Here is a 13058-nt window from a genome sequence, read left to right as displayed (position 1 = left end):
CTCCCTTTTCTTTGACCCTCCTTGTCTCACCTTAACTTAGATTCAGTCATGGCCGCTCAGAAGAGTGAAAGAGCAGTTACTTGCATTTCCGGTGCTCTGTGTGTATTAAAGCATGAATTGAGCAGGCACACTGTGTATTTATTAATGTCCCAAGTGGGAGTGGGTCACTGTGGGTCCACAACAGTTGTGTGTGGATGATAGGTAAAATAGTGTACCATGAATAATGTGTGCAACTTGTGTGCAAGACTTCATTGGTGAGAAGGAACAGGGCTGTTTTCTAATTACGTTGACACGGTTCTATGCGGAAAACAGTTTGTATCAGTTTGGCACACAGTGGAGTGTTTATGAAGAAGGCATTATGATTTGGAAAGGAGTCCAACATTTCTTGACACTGGAAAGCTTAGTGAAAAGAATGTGATTTATTCCAAATAAAACAAGTAACACTCGTATGCAATGTAATTCAAAGCATGTGTTTTGCTGGAAAAGTACAGCATATTGTAATGCTTTTGCATCCCTATAAATCATGTGTGTGAGTACCATGATTTTGAACTCAGTACTCTGAAGTCAAAACTTGCATTTGTCTGGTGTTTTTAGGCTTTGACCAAAACTAAATCTCCCATTCCAGACCTGATGACAGTACTGTCCTTGCTTCGACATCGGAAATTGTTCTTTCTCTTGGCCCTCTTTCCCTGCTCCTTTTTATTCTCTTTTTTTCTCTCTTTCACTATCGCCTCTCTGCAATCTCTCCATACCCAGCTTTCCAATACTCTCTCTCTCTTTCTCTCTTGACTAGTCCTGAGTGAAGCTGATTTCAGGCTCTAGTTACTCACCTACACAGACAGAGCCAGCTCTGCTCTCTGCCCCTGGGAACTAGCCATCATGTTTGCCCAAGGCCTTGCTTGCCCTCAGTACTAAGAACTGCAGTTTGACACACACACACACATATATCCTACTGGTCATGTGTATTTCTGTACTGCTGCCATCTGAACATAATACATATACAGATGTATAAAGAATAGAATGTGCAGATGCATACTTGTTTGTATTCACCAAGACAAGTTGTCCCCATTTTCCGGTAGCCTAAATTATTTGTTGTGTATTCCGTGTGGAACACAATCAATACATTGTGTTCTATTCAGAGGTGGAAGAAGAATTCACACCTTTGTTGCTGAAGTGTGTACGACTGCGCGGAGCCGGTCTGGCAAAGGGGGCGGTGCTGTGGTCCATCAGAAGGGGCGGGGCGGAGGTGGGTGTGTGACACAGCTGATGCACGCATCCTTTCGCTGCCTCCATCACCCGATCTCTGCTACAAGCAATAGAGGCTGCAGCCTCCCCCAACCAGAACCACACGAGCAGGCTATACTGCCGCTCCACCTTTCCTATCCGCCAACCCCGAACCGGGCCGAATTGGACAGCTTGCCGAGGAGCAGTGGTGCGAAGTAATTCGGCTTTATTCGGAGTTGTCTGTGCTGCTTCTGCGGCTAATAGTAAGTGCGGAGCTGTTGTAGGCTATGAGGTGATGGAGCCGAAAGCTCCTTCATTTCCATAGCGAAATACGCGCACCTAGTAGGCGACGCAGCGCGGTGCACATCTAAGCTACACCTGCGTTTTTCTATATTTATCGCCATTCACCGCATTGCCAATCCATTATCCGCTTAAGCCTACATGTTGCACGCTGACAGTGAGAGGGATTTGGGTTGATTCAAAGGTTGTTGTGGCAGACAGATAAGTGCAGATCGAGATGGAAGGTGAGACATTGATACACCGTGTTTGTTATTAGACCTATTGCTCATTGGAGTGAAAGTATAGACGGCTGGATCCGGCAAAAGCCAGGGGTTGTGCGCGCGAGTTGTTGCCGATGCACGCTCGAGCTCGCTCCTGGAACAGCTTCCCCCACGAGAGAGAGCGGCGAGTGGAGTAGTGTAGAGCGATTGGCGTGACACACGCATGATGTAATGCGTAAAATTAAAGAAAAACAGAAACGGGGGATGTATGATGTTAATTATTTCGTTGTTCTCACCTGTAGTGGCTCGCTTAGTCTTTTTTGCTGCTACGGAGAAGCGAGTGTTCTCCATTGTGCTCTTGCATCGCCGCGTCAGCTGACAGTCACCCTGCCAGTGTGCACATCTGTGCGGTGAAGGGATGATGGGGAGGTTGTTGTAGCTGCTGCAGAAATAATGGAGATGATTTTGAGTACATGAAGAGCATAAATGGACAGACTAAGAGCACATGGCCTACAGCAGAATGTAGACCGAGTATGGCACTAAAAATAAATGTTATTAGAGTAGTTGGCATGGACACATACAAAAAGCAGATTTGTAGGCCTACATAACTACCAAATATAGTGAATAAATGTATTATTGACTTAATATGAATTCCATAATACATGTATGTATGGACTACAAGTGGGAGCAAGAATGAGTGTTGTTCTAGACATATTAATAGTAGACTAATTGAATGGTAATGGAAAGGGAGCTCTGATAAAATGGGCCTATTGAGTATTCCACAGTGTAGTGTTTAGCTCTGTTCCCAATGTTAACTGCTCTTAGGGCTTCTAAGTCTGGCCTATATTAGGCCTAACCAAAGTTTGTGTGTGAGTGTAGTATGTATATTGTATATATATAATATGTGTGGGTGTATATATAGATATATACAGAGCCATGGCTTTCAGCTAATCAGTCGTCAAGGTTTGAAAAACTAGGTTCATAAGTATGTACAATACAGTACAAAATGTCTGGAAAATGTTGCTGTGTGTGTGTGTATGCGTGTATGTGTGTGCATGTACATATGTGTAGATCTAATAATCTAGTAAATACACGTGTACTGCTAATAATCTAATTATATTTTCAAGCAAGTTGGTTTGGATGTTTAGCAAAATAACCAAAATGACTGGCCTTTCTCATACATGTTGAGAAGGTGAATTGAGAATACTTTTTTGAGAGAGGGAGTGTGTATGCTTGGAAGTGTGAGAATGAGTGGGGTGCGCGCACCAGAGAGAGTGCCTGCCTGTGTGCACACTGTATGAAGCATGGAGCCGATGATGTAATGCCTAGGAGTGTGTAACTGTGGCAGTGAGGGGAGTGTAGGCACGTGCCACAGCTCAGCCAACACTGGAATAGGGCCATCTGCTGGGCTTGAGGCAGTACTGCACCCTCTGCCGTTCTGGACACAGCATCTTATCCTAAGGATTAGTACAACCCTGTTCACAAACCAATTGGTTCTCATGTCCTACACAACAAATAATGTCAATAGTCACCTTATAACATCACTACAAAATATTAGTCATAGATTCAAGTTGATAGGTTTCAAGAGTTGAAGAGACAATGTAGAGAGGGAATTCAAACAAATGTTTGGCTGAATCTTTGCTCAGATAATAGTATTAAACTACAATCCACTATAAACTCAGATATTATCTTTGGGTTAATGTTCACTAAGTATAATATATTAAGTTGAGTAATCAGTGTTCCACCTGGGTGTGGTTCAGGAGCAGAGATATGATCATAATTATATGGAGTGTTCCTTATTGCGCTGTGATACTATTTATCCATGGACAGTATCTCTATTTCCACAGAAACTGAATACTTGTATTTACAATGAAGTACTTACAAAATGCCTCCCATGGTTTTCACCACATTAGTAGAAAGATGCAAAAAATGTGCCTTGTCATTATCATTGGCGCAAGGAAAACATCTTGTGTGTGTATGACTGAATACAAGGGGTTAACGTGCCTTTGTACAAGGTGTGCAAAAAACCTGCGCTGCTAACCAATCACAGAGCGGAGTGTGAGATAGTGAGGGAAAGGGTGAGAATGGAACAAGACAAGAAGATTGTCGGACCAGTGAGCACTGTAAGCTTTCTGTCATTGTACATTCGGGATTTTCAATCTGTTTGTGCAGATGTAGAAATATTTCAAATAAATTAATAATCATTTGTACTGATTTGAACAAATCCTATTAATCAGAATCATCTTTATTAACAAAGTAATGGCTGGTGAGTATAAGACATAATGAGATATGGGTGGTAAGAGTTGATCCTGTACATTCATTTACAGTAATTTACAGTTGATTTATAGTACATTTACAAATGTATATTTCCGGTACATATATTTAACTAGAGGGAGAGGAGCACTATTTCTTTAAATCTTTTTTTGATCTCCTAGAATATACTTAACATTATTTTTCACTTTTTGGAAAATACGTCATATTTGAAAGGTAAAGAGATCTATAGGTCATCCAGTAACCATTTTTATAGATACGTTTGAATCACCTAAATAGCTTTTGAATGATGTTTAAGAGAGTGGGTGAGAGTGACTGGGACCTCATTGCTATGTGGAGGAGGGGGAGCATGGGTGGAGGGAAGTAAGGAGCGGGTGAAAAGATGACCTCACCCACTCTATCAGGGGAGAGGGGAGGAAGATGAGGAGGAAGAATTTCAGTCAGCATCACATTGTATACAAATATATGTATTATATCAAAAGCCCAGGCTAGCATATTAGACCTATGGCACTTGTGCTAATACATGACTGTATTCATATCCTACAACATCTGTATAAATCGTGTGTTTTTGCGCCTGTCTACTCAGTTTGTAGTCTATTATTAACTACCAGCTGGTTGTGTCTCTGTGTAGTCCTCTTTCTCTTTCATCCTATGAGGTTTCACGTTTGACAAGTTTGAAATTGTTTGTGTTTTTGTGCATTTACTAACAGTTTGTGTGTGTCTGTACCTTTCTCCTAATCAGCTCCCCTTTCTGTCTCCGTGTCCTGCAGTGTCTGTCTATCGGTGCTGCCTACTTGCCCTCCATCACAGCGCGTGTGGAGAGCGGGGGATTGAGTGAGGGGGGGGGCCCCAGGGCATGGGCAGTGTGGCCAGTGGGGCATCCTCCTCAACCACCACCTCCTCTGGCCAGAAGCAGCAGCAGCAGGAGATCGCTATGCGGAGCGTGGGCACCCGCACCACCCAGCAGAACAGCCTGCCTCGCGCCCCCCCACCCCCACCATTCTCTTCCTCCACCTCCAACTCCACCCACAGGGGCAGGGGCTTGGAAGACAGGAGTTACAGCATCGAACGGTCCTCTCAGCAACCTCCTCCCCTGACTCATGCTAAGGGGACAACAGCAGACGAACGCAGCTTTGCCACAGTGGAGAACTCTTCATCTTCGTACTACGGAAGTGACCGTCCTCTGCCTCTCTGTGAAGGCGCCCCTTCCCATGCGAATAACAACAGACAAGTTTCCAATGGCAACAGGGGTGTTTCCAATGGGAACCGAGCAGTAGCAGCAGCCAGTAACAGTGATAGGCAGGTGACCAATGCAGTCTTTCTGAATGGAGGTGGGAGGCATGATGGGCGTGACCAGAGGGATGGGCGTGACCAGAGAGATGGGCGTGACCAGAGGGATGGGCGTGACCAGAGGGATGGGCGTGACCAGAGGGATGGGCGTGACCAGAGAGATGGGCGTGACCAGAGGGATGGGCGTGACCAGAGGGATGGGCGTGATGCAGGAAGAGAGATGCAGAGAGGAGCGGTGAGTTTAGACATTTGCGGGAACAACGTCTCACTGAACAATGATAAGAACAGTAGCCAACAACTGGCTCAGTACAAGGAGACGGGCCCTGGCGCAGCTATGGTGGACAACCATAACAACCCCCCCAATATCCTCCCCATCTCCGGGAAGCTAGAACAGGTTCAGGTGGGTCACTCTGTATGTGTTTGTCCATCTTTCATTCCGTCTGTCTTTTTCGGCTGCGTGCATGCATGTGTTAGGGGGATTGTTGAAAATGTGTTGCACGTATGTTTTTGTACCTACAGGCCTGTGTTATGTACTTGCCAGATTGCAGGTATTTAAGATCTGCAATGTACTGATATACTGTACTCAGTTACCTACCTGCTTTAAGTCAGTAAACAGTATCTGCTGTTCCCATTATGACAGGGAGTTGTTTACATCAAATATGATCTCCTCGCCGATCAACACCTCCAGGCATTGTAATATCCTTCATGTAGCTCTTACTGATTTTTTCTGTAAAGGTCTTACAGTACATACATTTTGTTTTACTCATCCTTTGCATACCATTTATTAATAAAATATAGTAAATTAGCTATATCACACATATACACTCACCTAAAGGATTATTAGGAACACCTGTTAAATTTCTCATTAATGCAATTATCTAATCAACCAATCACATGGCAGTTGCTTCAATGCATTTAGGGGTGTGGTCCTGGTCAAGACAATCCTGAACTCCAAACTGAATGTCAGAATGGGAAAAAAAAGGTGATTTAAGCAATTTTGAGCGTGGCATGGTTGTTAGTGCCAGACGGGTCGGTCTGAGTATTTCACAATCTGCTCAGTTACTGGGATTTTCTTGCACAACCATTTCTAGGGTTTACAAAGAATGGTGTGAAAAGGGAAAAACATCCAGTATGCGGCAGTCCTGTGGGCGAAAATGCCTTGTTGATGCTAGAGGTCAGAGGAGAATGGGCCGACTGATTCAAGCTGATAGAAGAGCAACTTTGACTGAAATAACCACTCGTTACAACCGAGGTATGCAGCAAAGCATTTGTGAAGCCACAACACGCACAACCTTGAGGTGGATGGGCTACAACAGCAGAAGACCCCACCAGGTACCACTCATCTCCACTACAAATAGGAAAAATAGGCTACAATTTGCACAAGCTCACCAAAATTGGACAGTTGAAGACTGGAAGAATGTTGCCTGGTCTGATGAGTCTCGATTTCTGTTGAGACATTCAGATGGTAGAGTCAGAATTTGGCGTAAACAGAATGAGAACGTGGATCCATCATGCCTTGTTACCACAGTGCAGGCTGGTGTTGGTGGTGTAATGGTGTGGGGGATGTTTTCTTGGCACACTTTAGGCCCCTTAGTGCCAATTGGGCATCGTTTAAATGCCACGGCCTACCTGAGCATTGTTTCTGACCATGTCCATCCCTTTATGACCACCATGTACCCATCCTCTGATGGCTACTTCCAGCAGGATAATGCACCATGTCACAAAGCTTGAATCATTACAAATTGGTTTCTTGAACATGACAATGAGTTCACTGTACTGAAATGGCCCCCACTGTCACCAGATCTCAACCCAATAGAGCATATTTGGGATGTGGTGGAACGGGAGCTTTGTGCCCTAGATGTGCATCCCACAAATCTCCATCAACTGCAAGATGCTATCCTATCAATATGAGCCAACATTTCTAAAGAATGCTTTTAGCACCTTGTTGAATCAATGCCACGTAGAATTAAGGCAGTTCTGAAGGCGAAAGGGGGTCAAACACAGTATTAGTATGATGTTCCTAATAATCCTTTAGGTGAGTGTATATTTAGCAGCAGATTCATAATCTTTGGAGACCTAATCATCACATGATATCGTACAATGCATTATATTTCACAACATATGCCATTACACTTCCCTACCCAGACCATCGATGGATTGGTCCGCCCCTCAGCCTTCAAGCCTGTGGTGCCCAAGAGCTTCCACTCCATGCAGAACTTGGTGTGCCCCCCTCTGACCGGAGGAGGAGGCCGTAGCACCGGAGGAGGGGCTGGAAGTGGTGGGGGTCCCAATGCACCTGGACCCCTCAGAGACACGGACAGCCCTGGTAGCCGAGGTGGAGGTAACAGAGGAGCAGGGGGAGGTGGGGCCAGCGGCAGGGGCGGAGGCCAGGGGAGCCTGTCTGACTCGGGGAGGAACTCTCTAACCAGCCTGCCCACCTACACGGGCTCCGGCTCTGGTTACGGGCCACCGCCTGTCCTGGGGCCCCTTAGTGCCTCCACCAGCCACATCAATCGCCTGGGAGCCACGGGGGCTCTGGAGAAGTTGGACAAGCCTGGTGGTGTCAGCAGTGGTGCCGGTAATAGTGGATACCAGAATGGACTGAGCGCCTCGGACAGTGGTCGCTCCTCCTCCGGAAAGAGCTCCTCCTCCTATCAGAGGCTCAGCCACTTGAGTGACGCCCCTGCTCCACTTCGCCCCTCGCCCTCTTCCGATGACCTCATCCAGGACCTGGAGGACCGGTTATGGGAGAGAGAGCAAGAGGTGAGAAAGAAGAGAGGGACAGAGCAAAATGGAGAGGGTGGTCAGTAATAGGCCTTGGAAGAGACTTAACAGTATCTCACAAAAGTGAGTACAGCCCTTACATTTTTGTAAATATTTGATTACATCTGTTCATGTGACAACACTGAAGAAATGACACTTTGCTACAATGTAAAGTAGTGAGTGTACAGCTTGTATAACAGTGTACATTTGCTGTCCCCTCAAAATAACACAACACACAGACATTAATGTCTAAACCGAGTACACCCCTAAGTGAAAATTTCCAAATTGGGCCCAAAGAGTCAATATTCTGTTTGGCCATCATCATTTTCCATCACTGCCTTAACCTTCTTGGACATGGAGTTCACCAGAGCTTCACATGTTTCCACTGGAGTCCTCTTCCACTCCTCCATGACGCCATCACTGGTGGATGTTAGAGACCTTGCGCTCCTCCACCTTCTGTTTTGAGGATGCCCCACAGATGCTCAATAGTGTTTAGGTCTGAAGAAATGCTTGGCCAGTCCATCACCTTTACCCTCAGCTTATTTACCAAGGCGGTGGTCGTCTTGGAGGTGTGTTTGGTGTTGTTATCATGTTGGAATACTGCCCTGCGGCCCAGTCTCCGAAGGGAGGGGATCAAGCTCTGCTTCAGTATATCACAGTACATGTTGGCATTCATGGTTCCCTCAATGAACTGTGGCTCCCCAGTGCCTGCAGCACTCATGCAGCCCCAGACCATGACACTCCCAACAACATGCTTGACTGTAGGCAAGACACACTTTTCTTTGTACTCCTCACCTGGTTGCCGCCACACACGCTTGACCCCATCTGAACCAAATAAGTTTATCTTGGTCTCATCTGACCACAGGACATGGTTCCAGTAATCCATGTCTTTAGTCTTCAGAAAACAGTTTGCGGGCTTTCTTGTGCATCATCTTTAGAAGAGGCTTCCTTCTGGGATGACAGCCATGCAGACCAATTTGATGCAGTGTGCGGCCTATGGTCTGAGCACTGACAGGCTGACCCCCCACCCCTTCAACCTCTGCAGCAATGCTAGGAGCACTCATACGTCTATTTCCCAAAGACAACCTCTGGATATGACGCTGAGCATGTGCACTCAACTTCTTTGGTCGACCATGGCGAGTCCTGTTCTGGTGGAACCTGTCCGTTTAAACCGCTGTATGGTTTTGGCCACCGTGCTGCAGCTCAGTTTTCAGGGTCTTGGCAATCTTCTTATAGCCTAGGCCATCTTTATGTAGAGCAACAATAATTATTTTCAGATCCTCAGAGAGTACTTTGCCATGAGGTGCCATGTTGAACTTCCAGTGACCAGTATGAGGGAGTGTGTGTGCGATGACACCAACTTTAACACACCTGCTCCCCATTCACACCTGAGACCTTGTAACACTAACGAGTCATTTTCACTTAGGGGTGTACTCACTTTTGTTGCCAGCAGTTTAGACATTAATGGCTGTGTGTTGTGTTATTTTGAGGGGACAGCAAATGTACACTGTTATACAAGCTGTACACTCACTACTTTACATTGTAGTGTCATTTCTTCAGTGTTGTCACATTAACAGATATAATCAAATATTTACAAAAATGTAAGGGGTGTACTCACTTTTGTGAGATACTGTAAGACAGGATATTGTACAACCAGCCAACAAACAAAAAGTATCAAAGAGTGTAAATCATCCCAACTCTCATAACTATGCTACAGTCAAGTGAAGATGAATTACTTTGCCTCTATATTCCAGCATTATGGAATTTTGGTTGTGTTTTGGATTATATTTTCGATTACTGTCCCAACACTCTTGACCACTCGGCTACTTTCATATCCCAAATTGATGTACCCCTTACGACATCTGTCATGTTTAACTGTACCAAAAAACATCCTGTGTGCATAATACTTACAAATTAAGATACTTAAGGTTGAACTTCGTCAGGAAATGTACTGAGCTGTAATGGATGTGGACAAGTGTATTCTTATTTGCTGACTGTCAAGTAGGTAGGACACAAACCCTTGGGTCTGAAATAATAGTGCAAGGGATTGGTCCTCATTCACTTACCTTAATGGTACATGGCTGCCATTTTGTTAAATAAACCTGCAGCGGTTGGTATGATTTTAAGCTCGCAATACATTTTCATTGTACCTCACTTCTTCTACTCCGTCCCTCTCCCAGGTGCTTCACATGCGTCGTAACTTGGACCAGAGCGAGGCAGCCATCGTCCAGGTGTTCGAGGAGAAGCAGCGAGTGTGGGAGCGCCAAATGGACGAGCTGCGGCAGAACTACGCCTCCCGTCTGCAGCAGGTGACCGCATAACCACAGCAGATAGACATTACAATAATAGACTCTGCATCTGTGGGTGTTAGGGTTCACTCAGTAGCACTGGCCAGCGGTACACCCGTTTCCAAATGTCACAATTAATTTCCCTTCTACAAACTGTTGTTCTCACCCAGGTGACAAGACGTGCCCAGCGCTCCCAGAGTGCCTTGCAGGCCCAGATCAGTCGCCTGTCGCAGGACAAGCGGCGCCTGCAGGAGGAGATGGCTGCACTGTTGGCCCAAAGAGAGGAACTGGAGAGGAAGTGCCTGGACTACAGGAAGGAACAGGCTGATATCCTGCCCCGCCTGGAGGAGACCAAATGGGAGGTAAGATAGGGGGATGGTGTGGAGGGGGAGATATGTGTGTGGCTCGGGAATGATATGGGTTACTACGGAGATGGATGAGGTCTGAACAGAACTGCTTAATGTCTAAATGGCAAAACTGTGTTAAACCAGCGATCAAATTGCATATTCATAAAAAAAAAGAAAAAGACATGCCCTTCACCAGGGTACTAGTTAATCTCTCCCATATCGTTTCCCTGCCCCATGCCCCCCAGGTGTGCCAGAAGGCAGGGGAGATCTCCCTGCTCAAGCAGCAGCTAAGGGAGAGCCAAGCGGAGGTGACCCAGCGGGCGGGGGAGATGGTGGCACTGCGAGGCCAGCTGAAAGAGGCCAATGCCCAGCTGAGAGATCGCGAGGAGGCCATGATGGGCCTCAAGGACTCCTACAGCACCAAGAGCTTGGAGCTGGAGCGATGCGAGGGGGAGCTCCAGAGGACGCTCACCGAGGTAGGGTTGAGGTGCCAAAAGTCAAGGGCCTGAAAGATCGGCTACACTTTGGAAAATACTTCCACTTTGTCCATAATACGTTACTACACATTTTGATCTTTTGACTCGCCACAGTGCATACAGATACTCACAGCAAAGACACTGCCTCTCTATCTGACCGTACTGACTGACCCTCTGTGTGCATCCCCAGGTGTCTTTGCTGAGGGACAAGCTGGGCATGTTTGAGGCTGAAGTAGTGGGTCTGAAGCGGGCCCTGGGTGAGCTCAGTGTGAGAGAAAGAGCAATTGAGGCAAGTGGAGGAGGTGGTGGAGGGAGCAGGGAAGCATCCAGGACCAGAGGGGGGCTTCCCTCCCCACACAGCCCACCTGAGGGCTCTGCGTTCTCCTTCCCGGCCCTGCCTCCCCCTCCTGTACCTCCCCCGGATGCCATACTGAGTTCGCAGAGTGATGAGGCTAAAGTTCAGCGCCAGGAGGCAAACCAGTGCCAGGAGCCTCACCAACGTCAGGAAGCCCACCAGCGTCAGGAGGCCCACCAGCGTCAGGAGGCCCACCAGCGTCAGGAGGCCCACCTGCGTCAAGAGGTGGCTCACCAGCGCCAAGAGGCTCAGCTGCGCCAAGAAATCCACCAGCAGCGCCAGGAGGCCCACCAGCAGCGCCAGGAGGCCCAGCAGCACTGGGAGGAGTCAGGGGACCTGCGCAGGCAACTGGAGCGGCTCCAGGGCGAGCTGCGTCTGGAGCGGCAGCAGCGTGAGCGACAGGCCCTCACCTTCAAAAAGGAGCGCCATGTGTGGATGGACGAGAAGGAGCGTGTGCTCAAGTACCAGGCCCAGTTGCAGCTCAGCTACGTGGAGACCCTGCAGAAGAACCAGGCTCTGGAGCTCCGTGTAGGCCAGCTGGGCTCTAAGCTCACCTCCACCAACACCACCCCCTCACCCACCTCACCACCCCCGCTGTCCCTTGCCCCCATCCCTCTGCCCGCCCCAGTCACCCCCCTGCCCTCCCTCTCCTTGTCTATGTCCCCACCTCCCCTGGCCGAGGACAAGAATCTGCCCCCCAGCTTGCACCAGTTGGCCCCCCCCTGGCCTGTGTCCACCCGCCTGGAGAGGATTGAGTCCACTGAGATCTAGATGGTTATTTGCTCTGGATCCTTGGTCCTTCAGTGTAGTGCAGACACAGTATGTTCAATTCAGCTTTATACAAACCTTTACAGTAACAAAACACTACCGCATAGCACCTGTATCAATAGCATTCATTTGGTACAGTAAGTAATTGTACAAACAACTACGGGGGGGGGGGGGGGGGGGGCAGTCCTAGGACGCACTGCACTATGGATGGAGGACCACCGGGAAGGGGGGAGGAAAACAAAAAAAATATCAGACTTGTATTCAGAGCCAATCCCTGTTTTGTGCAGGTTTCAGATCAGTTGATCTGCTGTCCACGACTAGGCAAGTCAAGAGTCACTCCTGGAAAAGCTATTGTTACGTTGTCATTATTATATTGCATTTTTATATCTAATATTTTATTGTAGCAGGAAAGATATTACAATTCATACATATCTCACTCAAAATGGGTTTCCCCAAAGGGAACTGTTTGAGAAAAATAAAATATATATTCAACACAGACATAAATCTGCACATTCTGTATACAGATAAACACACAACACAGACAAATCTACACATACTGTGATAAACACACAACCCAGACATAAATCCACACATACTGTATACAGATAAACACACAACGGACACAAGTCTTCTCATACTGTTTACAGATAAACACATAAGACAGCATCCAAAGACGTAATTTAAGAATCATCATATTGAACTCTCTTTACCTTCACAAACAGGGTTAGGGATTGCAAACCCACAATCAGCTACATGGAAGCCTAATCTCATCACAT

At 47.0% G+C, this 13058-nt stretch overlaps 1 protein-coding gene across 4 annotated transcripts; it reads left to right on the top strand.

Moving 5' to 3' along the window:
* The first annotated feature begins 1254 nt into the window (after nucleotides 1–1254).
* On the top strand, nucleotides 1255–12447 carry lzts3 (leucine zipper tumor suppressor family member 3). Of its 4 annotated transcripts, none has more exons than XM_020053267.3 (7): nucleotides 1255–1487; nucleotides 4766–5520; nucleotides 7431–8048; nucleotides 10229–10357; nucleotides 10507–10698; nucleotides 10929–11159; nucleotides 11350–12447. In XM_020053267.3, the coding sequence occupies exons 2-7, from the start codon at nucleotides 4852–4854 to the stop codon at nucleotides 12283–12285; spliced, it is 2775 nt and encodes a 924-aa protein (XP_019908826.3). In that variant the 5' UTR covers nucleotides 1255–1487; nucleotides 4766–4851; the 3' UTR covers nucleotides 12286–12447. The 4 variants fall into 4 exon arrangements, with proteins under 4 accessions (XP_019908826.3, XP_028981144.2, XP_028981146.2 ...); XM_029125311.2 differs by having other exon boundaries at nucleotides 1256–1487; nucleotides 4766–5685; XM_029125313.2 differs by lacking the exon at nucleotides 1255–1487 and adding an exon at nucleotides 3833–3847 and having other exon boundaries at nucleotides 4766–5685.
* Nucleotides 12448–13058: the final 611 nt, after the last annotated feature.

Source organism: Esox lucius, chromosome 14 (assembly GCF_011004845.1).
Source record: "Esox lucius isolate fEsoLuc1 chromosome 14, fEsoLuc1.pri, whole genome shotgun sequence".
Classification (NCBI taxonomy): domain Eukaryota; kingdom Metazoa; phylum Chordata; class Actinopteri; order Esociformes; family Esocidae; genus Esox; species Esox lucius.
This window is presented reverse-complemented; position numbering and strand designations above follow the sequence as displayed.

What these genes read in the sequence shown, in the direction of transcription:
- lzts3 (XM_029125311.2), top strand. Translation starts at nt 4,852, where the DNA reads ATGGGCAGTGTGGCCAGTGGGGCATCCTCCTCAACCACCACCTCCTCT. An exon ending in ACGCCTCCCGTCTGCAGCAG is followed by an intron (nt 10,358 to 10,506) that starts GTGACCGCATAA and finishes GTTCTCACCCAG; the next exon opens with GTGACAAGACGTGCCCAGCG. An exon ending in TGGAGGAGACCAAATGGGAG is followed by an intron (nt 10,699 to 10,928) that starts GTAAGATAGGGG and finishes CATGCCCCCCAG; the next exon opens with GTGTGCCAGAAGGCAGGGGA.